General features: G+C 46.2%; 1 protein-coding gene across 3 annotated transcripts in view; it reads left to right on the top strand.

Moving 5' to 3' along the window:
• OSBP2 (oxysterol binding protein 2) overlaps positions 1-13,717 on the top strand; it is a 102,064-nt gene that overhangs the window by 6,158 nt on the left and 82,189 nt on the right. For all 3 annotated transcript variants that reach the window (XM_031443086.2, XM_064481073.1, XM_064481072.1), the window contains exon 2: positions 8,038-8,246. In XM_031443086.2, coding sequence (XP_031298946.1) covers positions 8,051-8,246 — 196 coding nt within the window. In that variant the 5' untranslated portion in view covers positions 8,038-8,050. The remainder of the gene's footprint in view (positions 1-8,037; positions 8,247-13,717) is intronic.

Genomic DNA, 13,717 nt, shown 5'->3' with positions numbered 1-13,717 from the left:
TGTATGACAGTAGTAAGAGCTCATTTTTGTATTCATTTACGTTTAAAACTCTTTGTTACCAAGACTTCTAAACATATATCAGAGTAGAAGATAGTATCATGAACCCCCATGCACCTGTTACCCAGTTTCAATAATTATTAACTTCCTAGCCAATCTTATTCCATCACAGCGCCCCATCCCACACCATTTTGAAGTCTCATTTCCCCTATAAGTATCACATTTCACATTTCCCTATAAATGTTTCAGTGGCTGCCTCTAAAGGATAAGGATTTAAAAAAACCATATCCTCATACCACTATTACAACTAAAACAAATTAGCAGTAATTCCTTATCATCATCAAATATCCAGTCAGTGTTCAAAGTTTCAGTTGTCTCAAGTGTGGTAAGTGGGTTTTTGATACATTTGTTTGTATCAGGACCTAAATAAGGTCTACCCGGAGAACCTCCCACGTCTGGGTTTTGCGGACTGCATCCTCTTGGTTTAGGGTAACACGGTCCTCTGTCGTTCCTTAACTTGGAGATGGATCTAGAAACTCTAAATATGTTGTGTTCTTGCATCAGGAGCTCATAACATCTGGTGGCTTCTCGTTCTGTGCTATCAGCAGGTGTTAACGATCTGTCTTGGATTAACCTAATTCTGTCACTTCTTCATTTATTATCAGGAATAACTTCTATAAAGAGAAACTTACCCTCATCTACTGCTCTTTGCTTCCTCAGCGATACAGTTCACACAGGAGAGGCAGAATAAATGTTTGATTCTTTCCATTTATTTGCAAACTTTCAAAATAATGAGTTGGTTCTTATCCTCCAGTGGTGACCAGTCAGTGAGTTTTGTTTTCTTAAGTACCACTTTAGGCTCGTGGATGCAGGCACGGCTGTATTGCCCTCAGTGATGCTCGCATCATCCTGCCTTGTCTTTGCTTAGTGAGGGCTTCTTCAGTTGACCTTCAAGTCCTCTGGAAGGGGCCCTGATGGTATTGACAGCTGTTATTGGCCAGCCGGTATTGACATTGACTCCCGTGTCTGGCTTGAAAAGATGTTCAAGGCTCTTTTTGTACTTCTCTTGTCCCAGCCCTGGAGTCAGCCGTTTTGGACTTTACTCCCACTGATAGGCTGGATGGTGCTTAGATGAGGCGTATGGAAACAGGAATTTGCCTTGATGCCAGCCTGCTTTGACTTGCAGGAATCTTTGAAAAGAGGGGAAACAGAGGTACAGAACCTCAGTGTTCTATTTACCTTACTGCTCATGTCTTTGTGAGATGGGCAGAGACTATCCTGTCTGTATTTAAGGTCTTTGGCTCATCAAAGAAAAATTCAATGCATGAGACAAAAATTTTGACTGAGGCAGTACCCTCTATTTTTTCCCTGTTCTATCGTAGATTCTAATAATGACCAAATTTGAACAGAGCTTAATGGTGTATACGGTGCTTATGCGTATGTCATCCCATTTTATGACAAAGGTAGTTCTTATGTCCTGGTGACAAATGAGAAAGCCAGGGCTTGTCCCACTGCAGTGGCATCACTTAGTGGGTGACTGAGCTGAGATCTGAACCCAGCTGGGATTCCGCCACACCACCGGGGCGGGAAGACAGTCAGAAGCTCCTGTCTTCCCGCCTAAACAAGCCACCCCTTCCAGCAGCCTCCCCCATGAAGGAGTGACTGGGGGGCCTTCGCCCCCACTGGGTTCCCCAGCTGTTGCCTTCGTTCAGGAGACCCCCCCCCCCAACGCCTGGTTCTCCTGTCTTCAGAGTTGGGCTTTGCTTGTGACCACACAGCAGGAGGGCTGGCTCCAGAAGCTTCACAAGAAGCTAGTCTTGTTCCTTTGTGATCGGATACTTGCTAGCCGTGGAAACAGTTGGCAAGGTCAGCTGCCCACGTGCACTGAGTTTATCCATTATCTGTTTCTGTGCAACTTTGAGGCTTAAAACGACAACAATGATTTTATCATCGCTCACAGTTTCTGTCAGTTGGGAACTCAGAAAGGGCTTGGCTGGACAGTTCTGGCTCGGGCCCTCTTGTGGGGATGTGATCAGCTGGTGGCTGGGGTTGGAATGGTGGATTCTGGAGCATCTAGGGCTGGCCAACATCTCTGTCTCCCCAGAGAGTCTCAAGGCATTTCCCTGGGCTCTGTCCACACGGGCTGGTGTGGGCTTCCTTACTGCATGGTGGCTTCAGAGCAGCCAGACTGCTTACCTGGGGGCTGGCTTCCGTCAGAGTGATCACTAGAACCAGAGTTGAGCTAAAAATGGCTTCCTAGTCATTTTTACCCTTCGAATCAATAACATGGGACATATTTAGCTCAGGAATTAGGTCTACAGTTGCCTTGATTTCTTAGACTTTTTGGTTGCAAGTATCAAAGCCTTCCAGTGCAGCTTGAGCGGGGTGTGTGTGTGTGTGTGTGTAAAAGGCTTTCGTGTGGGACCACAGGATGGTTTACAAAGCCTGCCTGGCTTTTTGCACACTTTATGCATTTCTCATGTCTGCTTCTCCTCTTATTTTCTTCTCTAAGTTCTGGTCTGTTGTTTGTTTTGTTTTTACTCCTTGGACCATGTGGCAGAAGATGTCTGCTGCCCACAGCTCCTGAGGCCCAACCATCACTACAGCAGAAACTGTCAAACTCCCTGAACCCAGTTTCTATGAAGGAAAAGTGGATTGGCTCCATTTGGTCAAGGGTCAACTTCAAGTTCAATCAACTGGAGTCTGGGAACGGGCCTGGGTCAGAAATGACTGCCCAGGCCACCTGGGATGATGCTGGCAGTTCCAAGGAAGCTTGCAAGATGTAGCAAATAAAAATACCAGTTATATTTGAATTTCAGATAAATATCAAATAAATTTCAGGAGAAATAAATAAAATTTCAGTATAGGTATAGTCTATGCAATATTTGGAATATACTCATACTAAAAATTGTTGTTTATCTAAAATTCAAATTTAACTGGCCTCCTATATTTTTTTCTTGTACTATATATTTTAGCTTAGGATTTTTTTTTTTATTCTGTATTTTATCTGGCAACCCTATTTTAAGAGGCGGGCGAGGCAAATGCCACAAAATGTGTGCTACAGTTGGTAGGCCTCCCTTGCCTCTTCAGAAACTGCCAGCAGTGTAGTCTTGAATATACTATCCCCAGAGGGTTTTATTTCTCATGACATTTATCACATTTAACATGTACCAGGCCCTGTTCTAAGCACTCTATATGGATTATTTCATTTTATCCTCCGAACAAGCCTGAGGGGTGTAGGTTCTATTGTTATTGTCTCTGTTTTACAGTTGGAGAAATGGGTCTAAAAAGGTTAAAGACTTGAAGATCTCACCACTACTAAGTTTACAGCCAGATTCAAGTCCAGAGCTGTTGTTCTCAGTTACTACACAATCCTGATTCCCTTTCCCCCCCACAAAGTTTTGAAAGTAAATATGTTTGAATTAGAGGTCCATCTAATTCACCTTCTGTCTTTTCTAAGCATCCAGTTGTCTAGCTGCTGGATAGAAAGTGAGAAAAACATGTGAAAGTATTTACTAGGACTCCTCCTGGGTCACCATATTTCTCTCAGTACCAGATTGTCCAGTTCTTAAGTATATATTAAAATGTTTCCATCAGATCATATGTAGAGCCACATCCCTCATAATCAGGGTCTAGCCGTTGCTGAATTTGGTAACCTCTAGGCTGTAAAGATAGTGGAAAATCAAGCCCTGCCCCCCACCCCGGCTTCCTTTTTTGGTCATTAATTAGCAATGTAATTTCTTTTTATCATGATAAAAAAAACACATAATGTGAAATTTACCATCTTAACAAATTTTAAATATACAGTTCAGTAGTGTTAAGTATATTCACATTGTTGTGAAACAGGTCTTCAGAACTTTTTCATCCTGCAACTATGAAACTCTTTACCCATTAAACAACTCCCCTTTACCCCCTCCCCCTGCCCCTAATAGCCGCCATTTTTCTTTCTGTTTCTATGACTTTGACTACTTTAGATACCTCATAAAAGTGGAGTCATACAGTATTTGTCTTTTTGTGACTGGTTTAGTTCACTGAGCCATGATGTCCTCAAGGTTCATCCATGTTGTAGCATGTGTCAGGATTTCCTTGCTTTTCAGGGCTGAGTAATAGTCCATTGTGAGTGTATACCACATTTTGCTTATCCATTCATCTGTCAGTGGATGTTTGGGTTGCTTCCACTCCTTGACCACTGTGAATAGAACATGAGTATGCAAATATCTCTGAGACCCCGCTTTTGATTCTTTTGGATATATACACCCAGAAGTGAATTGGCTGGATCATATGGCAGTTTTAGTTTTAATTTTTTGAGGAAACTCCATACTGTTTTCTATCATGGTCGCACCATTTTACAATCCTACCAACAATGCACAAAAGTTCCAGCTTCTTCATATCCTTGTCAACACTTGTTATTTTCTGTGGGTTTTTTTTTTTTTGATAGTAGCCATCCTAATGGGTATGAAGTGATATCTCCTTATGATTTTGATTTGCATTTCTCTGATGGTTAGTGATGTTGAGCACATTTGCATATGTTTGGTGGCCATCTCTATACCATCTTTGGAGAAATGTCTGTTCAAGTCGTTTGTCCATTTAAAAAATCTGTTTGATTTTGTTGTTGTTCTAGGAGTGGTTATTAATTCCTTATCAGATACATGATTTAGAAATATTTTTCTCCCATTCTGTAGGTTGACTTTTTATTCTTTTGATTGTGTTCAACTAAAGAATGACATAGTCCCCACTTATATGTGGAATCTAAAAAAAAGAAAGATACAAATTTTATTTACAAACCAGAAATAGACTCACAGACATAGAAAACAAACTGTGGTTACCTGGGGTTGTGGGGGTGGGGGAGGAATTGTTAGGAGTTTGGGATTAACAGATACATATTACTGCATATAAAATAGATAAACAACAAGGACATACTGTATAGCACAGGAGACTATATTTAGTTTCTTGTAATGAGCTATAATGGAAAAGAATCTGAAAAATCTGCAAATATGTGTATGTATATGTATAACTGAATCACTTGCTATATACCTGAAACTAACATCATAAATATAGTACATTTCGGTAAAAACTAAGAAATTTTTATAAAATAAAAACATTAAAAAAAAAATAAATAAAAAGGACATAGTCCCAATTGCCAAGTCCACTGTCATGAAGCTTTCCCCCTATGATTTTTTTTCTAGGAATTGTATACTTTTAGGTCCTAACATTTAGGGCTTTAATTCATTTTGAGTTAGTTTTTGTATATGCTGTCAGTTAAAGGGGATGGAGGCTCCCAACCTCTGTGACCCTGACTTTCTTCATCCGTAAATACCCTACTTGGCTGTTTGAAATAAATGGTGCAGAAGCATTTGGTAAACTCTTTCATAACTGAAAGGGATGTTTTGAACGTGAGGGTTTTGCCAACAGTGTACACTGAACAAGTGAAAACCTCCTGTGTGGGGAGCAGGGCTGGGTTTGCCAGAGGATGAGGAAGATATATTTTAGGCATCTTTCTGGGGTAGCCATGCCATGGACTATCCAAGTTCAGGAAACTGGCCATGGGGAAGACCCCTCTCTGCTGACAGTGCCCTTCCCTTGTTCAGTCCAAATGTTGGAGGAGAGACAGATGGTCACATGCTCTTGGATGCTGTGGGAGCCCCGGCCTCATCTGTCTTGTTCACCCATCTGACCCCAGTGCCTGGCCTCATGTTGACCAAATGGAAGGATGAACATGCCATGCAGGGGTGACGGCTGTTTTAAACTCAGCCTCTGTCGTGGGAGTCTGCGACGGCCTTGCTTTGGGGCCTTTGGTTTTGCAGGCTGCTGTCACGGTTTGACAGGAGTTGAGCTGCTGTTTCTGCCTCCACTGACGCTTGGTGGGAGTCACTTTTATGTAAGATTATTTCATCTCCTATTAATGTCAATGCCTGTGGTCATGAAGGGAAGAAGTAGAATTCCTGAATAAATAACGTCTCACCATCAGATCTGCAAACTCGGAATCTGCACATTTAAATTTGTAATTGTCCTGGGTGTGTTGAATTTCAACTTCAGTGTTTCCTCAATTGACCTCTAATTTCTGGTATTTCAGTCTTTCACTTGTCTTGGTAACTGATTTTCTTTTTTAGACTCTCCTTTGCTTACTGTAGGATTTTTGGGGGGTATGTTTTAGTGCTGCTGAATTTTTAAGCTAACAGATCACTTGTAAAAGGAAGAATCTAGGTTGCTGGGGCATCTTGTAGATTGTGGCTGCAGCTACAGAGATTGTGTGATGATTTAAAAAAACAAATCAGTTCAAGTATCCTGAATTGTTCTCTGTAGACTCCCAACCCTGCTCGAAATAGATCCTGTTCTCCAGAGACCCATCATCTCGGTCCTTCTGGTCCTAAGACACTCAGCGCACAGCCTCATTCCTGTGCTGGCTTACAGGGACTCAAGGGCCCCCTTCGTCACCAGAGTCCTTCAGCACTGCTGTTGGCCATCACTGTACATAGGAAAGAATTTACAATGTGATAGGTTTTAAATGGATTTTATTTTGTACTGTGGCAGTTTTCACTGACAGTCACTTAAGGCTGTCCTGTTTGGAAGGGACAAGTATGGATCCCCTGAACAGGAGGAATACCCTGCAACTTTCCCTTTGCCCACATTACCAATGAAAGTAGACGATGTCCCCACCACCCAGTGTCAGCAAGTCTAACCTTAAGGTCGGTCTGTGGACTCCCCCTACCGCACTTAATATAAAGTAAGTCCCAGGCATCTTTCTAACTTAATTTTAATAATTAAGTTAAAAATAATTTTAGTAATAATTAATATTTGTAAATATTTCTGTAAATATTTGTATATATCTCTTTAGAGATGAAGGTTTCTTAAAAAAAAATCTAAATGACATTAACATACCTAAAAATTTAACACTAATTCCAGTTCTCATCCTGGTGGATCATGTGGCCCCTTACAAGATCAAGAAGGAATGTTATCTTTTAAGGAGTTGATGCTAGAAGAATGTTGCTCTTTATGGTTGACCAGGTATTCCTGCTGACGGGGGAGGTTTGGTTGGTGCATAATGCAGAAACACAGTGCACGGTGAGGGGAGAGAGGAAGCCAAAAGGCAGAGATGAATTTTTTATGTTTAATGTTTTTTGTCTTGCCATAAAATACGAGTTTTATTTCGCACCTGATTTCACAGAGTGGCCTGGTTTCCATCTCCACCCCCCAGCCTCCACCACCCACTTATGCACCTTGTTCAAGGGTCATCTGGGCTTGGTAATTTCATATGCTGAAGAGTAGGAGAATCATTCCAACTACTTTGGGGAAGGGGTGGGGATTCCCAGGAATTGGGCCTTCACCCTCTTTTTGACCTTTCATGGTTAGCCTTGAATCTGTCATGGCGCCTGTGGGTGTGTCATTCACCAGGCCAGGACACTCCAAGGTGTGTAATGAAGTTCAAGTTCCCCTGGAGGTCGAATCTCCAGCCATCTTGGGCCTCCAGGTCTATTGGGAGTTGACTTTTCTGCCACCTTGGTGCTAACTGCTGGGTCATTCTTTTCATGGCTGTGCCCTGCCCCCTTCCTTCCTGTCTCAGTGGCATCCTTGCTCTGTGGGTCTGGGTTCCCAGGTTACTCCTGGCAGGGGTACCTCCAAGTCCTCCCCCTGGGGTTCTGGCTCTCTAATCTCAGTTTGAGTGGCAGGTTCCCACCCTGTTCCAACTCTGTGTTTCTGAGACTTTGTGGAAAGAGTCTGGGATGGAGTCAGAGGTCTGCGCTGTCTAGCAGGACCCCAGCAACCACCCATTCCAGTTCCCGGTGTCTGCAGAGGCTCAGACCACAGCTGTTGTGCCCCACGTGGGGCACCAACACTGACCCTCCTCCCTCTACCACTCTCCCCGCTGAGTGCAGCCAAGCCTCTACCGGTCAGTCCTGATAGGTATTATCTCCCCGTGCTGACTCCAGGGCCTCTGCCAGCTCCAAGGGCCTGAGATTATTTTCAGTCCTTGAGGTTTTTCTCAGTCCAGAACTACTGAGTTTGGGAGCCTCACCCCATCGCTTCTCTTGCATCCTACAGAAATCAGGGTGAAATGGCCCACACCTGCCGTGGCACCATCAACCTGTCCACCGCGCACTTTGACACGGAGGACTCTTGCGGTATTGTGCTGACCAGCGGGGCCAAGACCTACCACCTCAAGGCCGGCTCGGAGGTGGAGCGGCAGCAGTGGATCACTGCCCTGGAGCTGGCCAAGGCCAAGGCCATCCGCATGATGAGCAGCCACTCAGGTAGCAAGTGCTCGACGTGGTGGGTGGACCTGCAGGGTTGTGGGTCTGGAGAGAGTAGGGATTGAAAGCGTTTGGGGGAAGTGGTGACCAGTAGACCCAGGTGAGTCCAGACCAACCCCAGGAGGTCGGAGTGTGTGCTCACTCTTCCACTCAGCCCTGTGCGACCTCAGCAGTAGGACGTTGGGTGGTCGGCGGGGGTGTAGGGGTGGCTGGCAGTTCTTGGGATGGAACTGTTTGTGGTGGGCTGGGCTGTGTGCACCCTTCTTCACACAAATCTGATTCCTGGGCTTCAGCAGAACCTTCAGAGGCTGCAGTGGGTCAGCTGCAGCAGCAGCAGTTGGGGTGGAGACCGGGGTGGTACCCCTGTACCTCAGGCTAGACTTTTTCTGAGGTCCATTTTGCAGGTTAAAAACTGTTTAACCAGAGCTGCTGCCTTTGCCAAGGTGGAAGGTCAGCTCAGAAGTCCTGAGCAAGACATTTTATTTTTTACTTTAATTTGTTTATTTTTTAATATGTAATGTCTTTATAAGATTCATGAACCAATGGTTTCAAAAACATACGCAGCAAAGCCTGCCCTTGACTCTTATGCCCTCGCTGCCCACCTCGTTCTCCCACCCCTAGGCAACCAGAGCTTCTTGTGTCTTTGCATATGTATTCAAGTAGGTACTTACTTTAAAATAAATGCTGTCTTCCACCTTGCTTTTTTTTTTTTCCATTTAGCAATAATGTATCTTGGGTTTTTTTTTCCTATAAGTACGTAAAAAGCTTCCGCCTTGTTTCTACAGTAGTACAGTACTTCCTTGTATGGTTGTACTCTAGTTTACATAGCCTGTAGCCTGTGATGGACATTTAGGTTGTTTCTTTAATTTGCTATGAGTGGCTGTGCTGCGGTAAGTGACCTGGCATTTCATTTCATGTGTGTACAAGTATTAAATGAAGTGTGTATCCCAGGAAGTGGTGTTGCTAGGTCAGTGGGACCCTGCATTTGTAATTCAGAGACATTGTGCAGTTGCCTTCCACAGGGGTCACACCATTAGATGCCTGCGGCCAGGTATGAGAATGCTGACCTCCCCAGAGCTTTGCCCACCCAGAGTGACAGCAGATGTTTCTGATGGTTGAAAACTGTGTCCACACACAGGGAGGGGGCACTGGGAAGCTACAATCTTTTGAAAGTTATAAACAAAAGGTGTGTGTTTACACAGACTTGTGTGGTTGTTTTTAGGCAGGCAGGGCTCCAGGGGAGGGAAGTTACAGCCCCTGGTCTCCAGGATTATCTCCTAGGCTGGTTTGGGAGACAGAGAGCCCTGTGGAAGGAGCTCTTGCACAAAGGAGCTGGTGATGTCAGTCGCCTGCATTGGGGTCTCTCCCCCAGCGCTAGCTTCTCAGTGCACGTTGAAGGTCACTGAGTATCAGTCGAACCTTCTCTTTTAGTCTCTCCCATTTGGAGCATGGGTCCCCCTGTGATGACTTCCTTGGGGTCAGCACTCGTGTGGCTTGGGTATGTCAGCAGTGATGACAAGCTTTCCCAGGGGTCCCCAGAGTACCACTCCACTTCCCAGTGAAGGAGGGTATTTGGGGGCATCTCAGGTCTTGGCTGCACCGAGATTCCCAGCAGGACCTGTGGTCTTAGTTTGGATGCCTGTGGAAAGCTACTGTGGCAAGTGATGTGGCCAGTGGTGTGGCTGGACTCAGGACAGTCCCATTGGTCAAGTGCAGGAGCATTGCTGGTCATGAAAGAACTAGCTGCTTCTTACTAGCTTCTCCTAAGTAAAATAAGTAAGCAAATAAATAAACTCATTTTTAGGAACGTCCTGAAAATAATGTAGCAGGTAGCACTTACTGGATTCATCATTCTGGATCAATTTTCCTGGGACAAGCAGCAGGCAGGGTTTCTTTTAAGGCTGGCATGGAAGTACTTTTTAACTCAACTGGACAGCGCTAGGGATGGCTAGCGTGGGCTTTCTCTGGGAAAGGTTGGGACCCTGGAGAGAGCAGCCTCAGGCTGACCTGCCTTCATTTCACATCCCTTAGGCATGGGCAGAGGCTGGAGGTGCAGCACATGTCTTGTGTTCCCAAAGGGTCAGCCTTCTGGGTAAGGACATGGGACAGACATTGAGGTTCAATTCAAGGTAGTACATTCTGTGTGTTGGTGAGAAATGGTCAGATTCCTCTCCTTTTGGTGTTTTGAAGCACAAATAAACTAATGTATGTGAAGGAGGAAGCTTCAAGCTGATACTGTGCTTTTATAGAAAGGTTGGGGCCACCTGATTATTTCTTTAAAAATAACACTTGTGGTGGCTTCTCTGCAAGGCAACGCCCTCCTCCCACAGTTCTCAGGCGGATGTTGGAGAGTTGTGGTTTGTAACTTTTCACTTGGAGTCAGCCTCGGGTACCCATAACTAGGGGAAGACTGCCTGGTGTGGTTCTCCTTGAGTCTGGCTAATGGCAACCAGCTGGGTCAAGGACGCAGACCCCTGTAGGTCATCCTTTGGCCTGTCTGTCCCTTCCGAGACTGTGGACCACCTCTCATCTGGCAGGAAGTCTACTTCATACTCCACTTACCTCTTGAAATCATCTCTTACTCTCCAGCTTTTCTGCCACCCGGTAATCCAGGTGCCATCCGCTTAGCTGGGTGTCTGCAAAAGCCTCCTTCCTGTCCTCCTTCCTGCAGCCAGTTCTCCAAACAGCAGGCAGAACGATATCTTTAAAAATGGGAATTTGATCATATAACCAGACTGCTTACAACTCTTGGGTACTGTAAACCAGCTAGACTTAACAGACATATCAGAATACTCTGCCCAGCGACAGACACATTCTTCTCAAGTGCTATGGAACATTCTCCAGGATAGACTGTATTTTAGGCCAAAAAACAAGTTTCAGTAAATTTTAAAAGACTGAGATCATTCAAAATGTCTTTCCTGACCACAGTGGAATGAAGCTAGAAATCAATAACAGAAGAAACACTGGAAAATTCACATGTATGTAAAAATTAACACTCAAATGACCACTGATTCAACGGTGAAATCACAGCAGAAATTAGAAAATACTTTGAGATTAATGAAAATGAAAATACAACACCAGAATTTATGGGATGCAGCAAAAGCAGTGCTCAGAGGGAAGTTTATTGCTGTAAAAAATATGTTTCAAAAGAAGGGAAACATCAAGTCAGTAATCAAGCCTTACACCTTGAAGAACTAGATAAAGAAGACCAAACTAAACCCAGTAAATGCAAACACAGCAGCGCTCACCAGCCTTTCAAGACAGCCTTTCTCATTCTCAGATTCACAAGCCTTTTCTCATGTGTTATTAAAAGAATCCGTGTGAGGGAGTGTTATGGATCCCCAGTGGGTCAGTGACCCCTCGATGAGTCCTTTGTCTGCAGTCGCAAATGCCAGTCAAATAAAACCTGGTTCTGGATAGCCGAGCGGGAGCTTTATTCATTGATCAAGGCTTGGAGAAGGGAGAGCTCGTGCTCTGAAGGCACCTTCTCTCCCGGGGAGGGGAGTAAGGGAGGGATCCTTCTGCTCTCAGCGGTGGGTCTGGGTGACAGAAGGACGTGGAGTTTTCTGATGTTCTGATGAGTCCAGCAACCCCAGGGCTGAATGATTTGCCATCTAAGTAGCTTCTGAAGTCCTTTGTCAGTGGAAAGCTTTATCTGGTGTCTGCAGCTGCCACCTGGTGGCTGGATTGAGGCCCTCCTGGCATCCTGTGGTAGGGCTGGCTAGTGTCTGTGCCTTTGCTCACTTACCTGCCTTTTTAAGGTGCCTGTGGGGTCATGAGAATCTGGTACTTCTGAGAGAACGCAGCGGAGAATGACCTTCCATCTAGGCAGTCCCCCACCCTCCCAACCCCATGAGAAGGGGAAGGACCAAGACGCAGGGCTGTGCCCACCTCCAGCCTTCAATTCTCTGTGCCATTCGTTCATCCAAATCTTGGCATCTTGGTGCCCCTGCTGGGCTTGCCCTCCACCCATCTCAGCCCTCAAGTCCCCTGGGGCCCTTGGCCACAGAGCTTGTCCTTAAACTTCAGGCCTTGTCCCCTGATTGGCAGACCCTTACATTGTTAGCTGCACCTTGACAAAGGACATCTGGCTCCATGAGCCCAACCTCACCAGGCCCTGTCCTCCCCACACCGCCCAGAGCCACCTCTGGACCCTACAGTGATCTGAGAGTCAGAGGCTGGCCCTTTTCCACCACAGCAGCCCCCCTCCCAGGGCCCCTCTTGACCTCTCTGGCTCCTCCAGCAGCTGCCTTCTTTCTTATCTCTCCTTGCTTGGCCTGGCTCTGTGTCCATCCCTCAGTCCCTTCTGGGTTGTCCAGCTTCCATCACACCCACGTGTCCTCCACTTAACAGCGGGGCAGCCAGGAGCCAGACTGGCCTGTGCTTGAATCTGGCTGTGCCGCGAGCCAGACTGGCCTGTGCTTGAATCTGGCTGTGCCGCTTATTAGCTGAGTCACGGGGGCAAAGTCACTTGTCCACTCTGTTTCCTCACCCTAAAGTGTGTCCAGTGATAAAGGCTTCTTAGGGTTGTCAAGAGGGAATCAATTAAATCAGTTACAGACTGCTTAGCACGGTGACTAGAGCATGGTGGCCACTCAGTTATTGGCAGTGAGGCAGCTGCTCTTTTGAAGACCCTTCAGTTCCACGCACTCTGCCCTCAGGCAGGGGTGGTTGGGCCCTTTGCTGAGTCACACAGCCAAGTCCTGGGGCAACCCCTCCTAGCCGGACGGACCAGCACCCCCTCAAACCCAGGGCTTCTGCTGGGCCTTTATCAATGCCTGCTCCCTGGTGACGGCCCCCTGCCAGCTTCCTCTCCCATCCCTCAGTGGTTCTTAAAGTCCACATCACTCTGTGTATCTTCACCACTGCCTCCCACCACCCAGCAAAGGATCTTGCCTCCTCCCCTCCTCCTTGCTCTTCCGGAGAAAAAGAAGTTCATAGCCTGGACCACCTCAGCTCTCTGCCATCAGACTTACTGGTCTCCCTGCATCGGCCCCTGTGGGACTCCAGTGAAGATGTTTCTCCTCTTTGAAGTAGTGCCCAACCCTGGGGACCACTGCCTTCCTCTTCCCTAGGGACCTGGTCCCACTGCTGTCCTCTTCTCTGTCCTGGCTTCTTCCCCTGACCCACTGCCCACTGCCTTCTTCAGGGTCTTAGGTCACTTTCCAAACCTGGCAGTTGGCCAAGGGGTGAACCTGCGTGTCAACCTTGACCTTGCCTTCCTTCACCTCTCACGTTCTGTCGTCACAACAGCCTGTGAGCACTGCCCGTGAGCAGTTTTGCATCTGCCTGCCGCCCTCCATCTGCGTGGCCTCCACCTTGGTTCGGCCGCCTGACCTGGAGTCTGGACTCGAGAGTCTTCCAGTAGACTCTCCAGCAGCCTGAGTAGGTCTTCTAAAATACAGGGCGATTCCAGGCTGGGTAGGATAAAGTAAGAGTGCTTCACTCTGTGCAGCTGGAAAACCTGGACA

The sequence above is a fragment of the Camelus dromedarius genome, chromosome 31 (genome assembly GCF_036321535.1).
Source record: "Camelus dromedarius isolate mCamDro1 chromosome 31, mCamDro1.pat, whole genome shotgun sequence".
Taxonomy (NCBI): domain Eukaryota; kingdom Metazoa; phylum Chordata; class Mammalia; order Artiodactyla; family Camelidae; genus Camelus; species Camelus dromedarius.
This window is presented reverse-complemented; position numbering and strand designations above follow the sequence as displayed.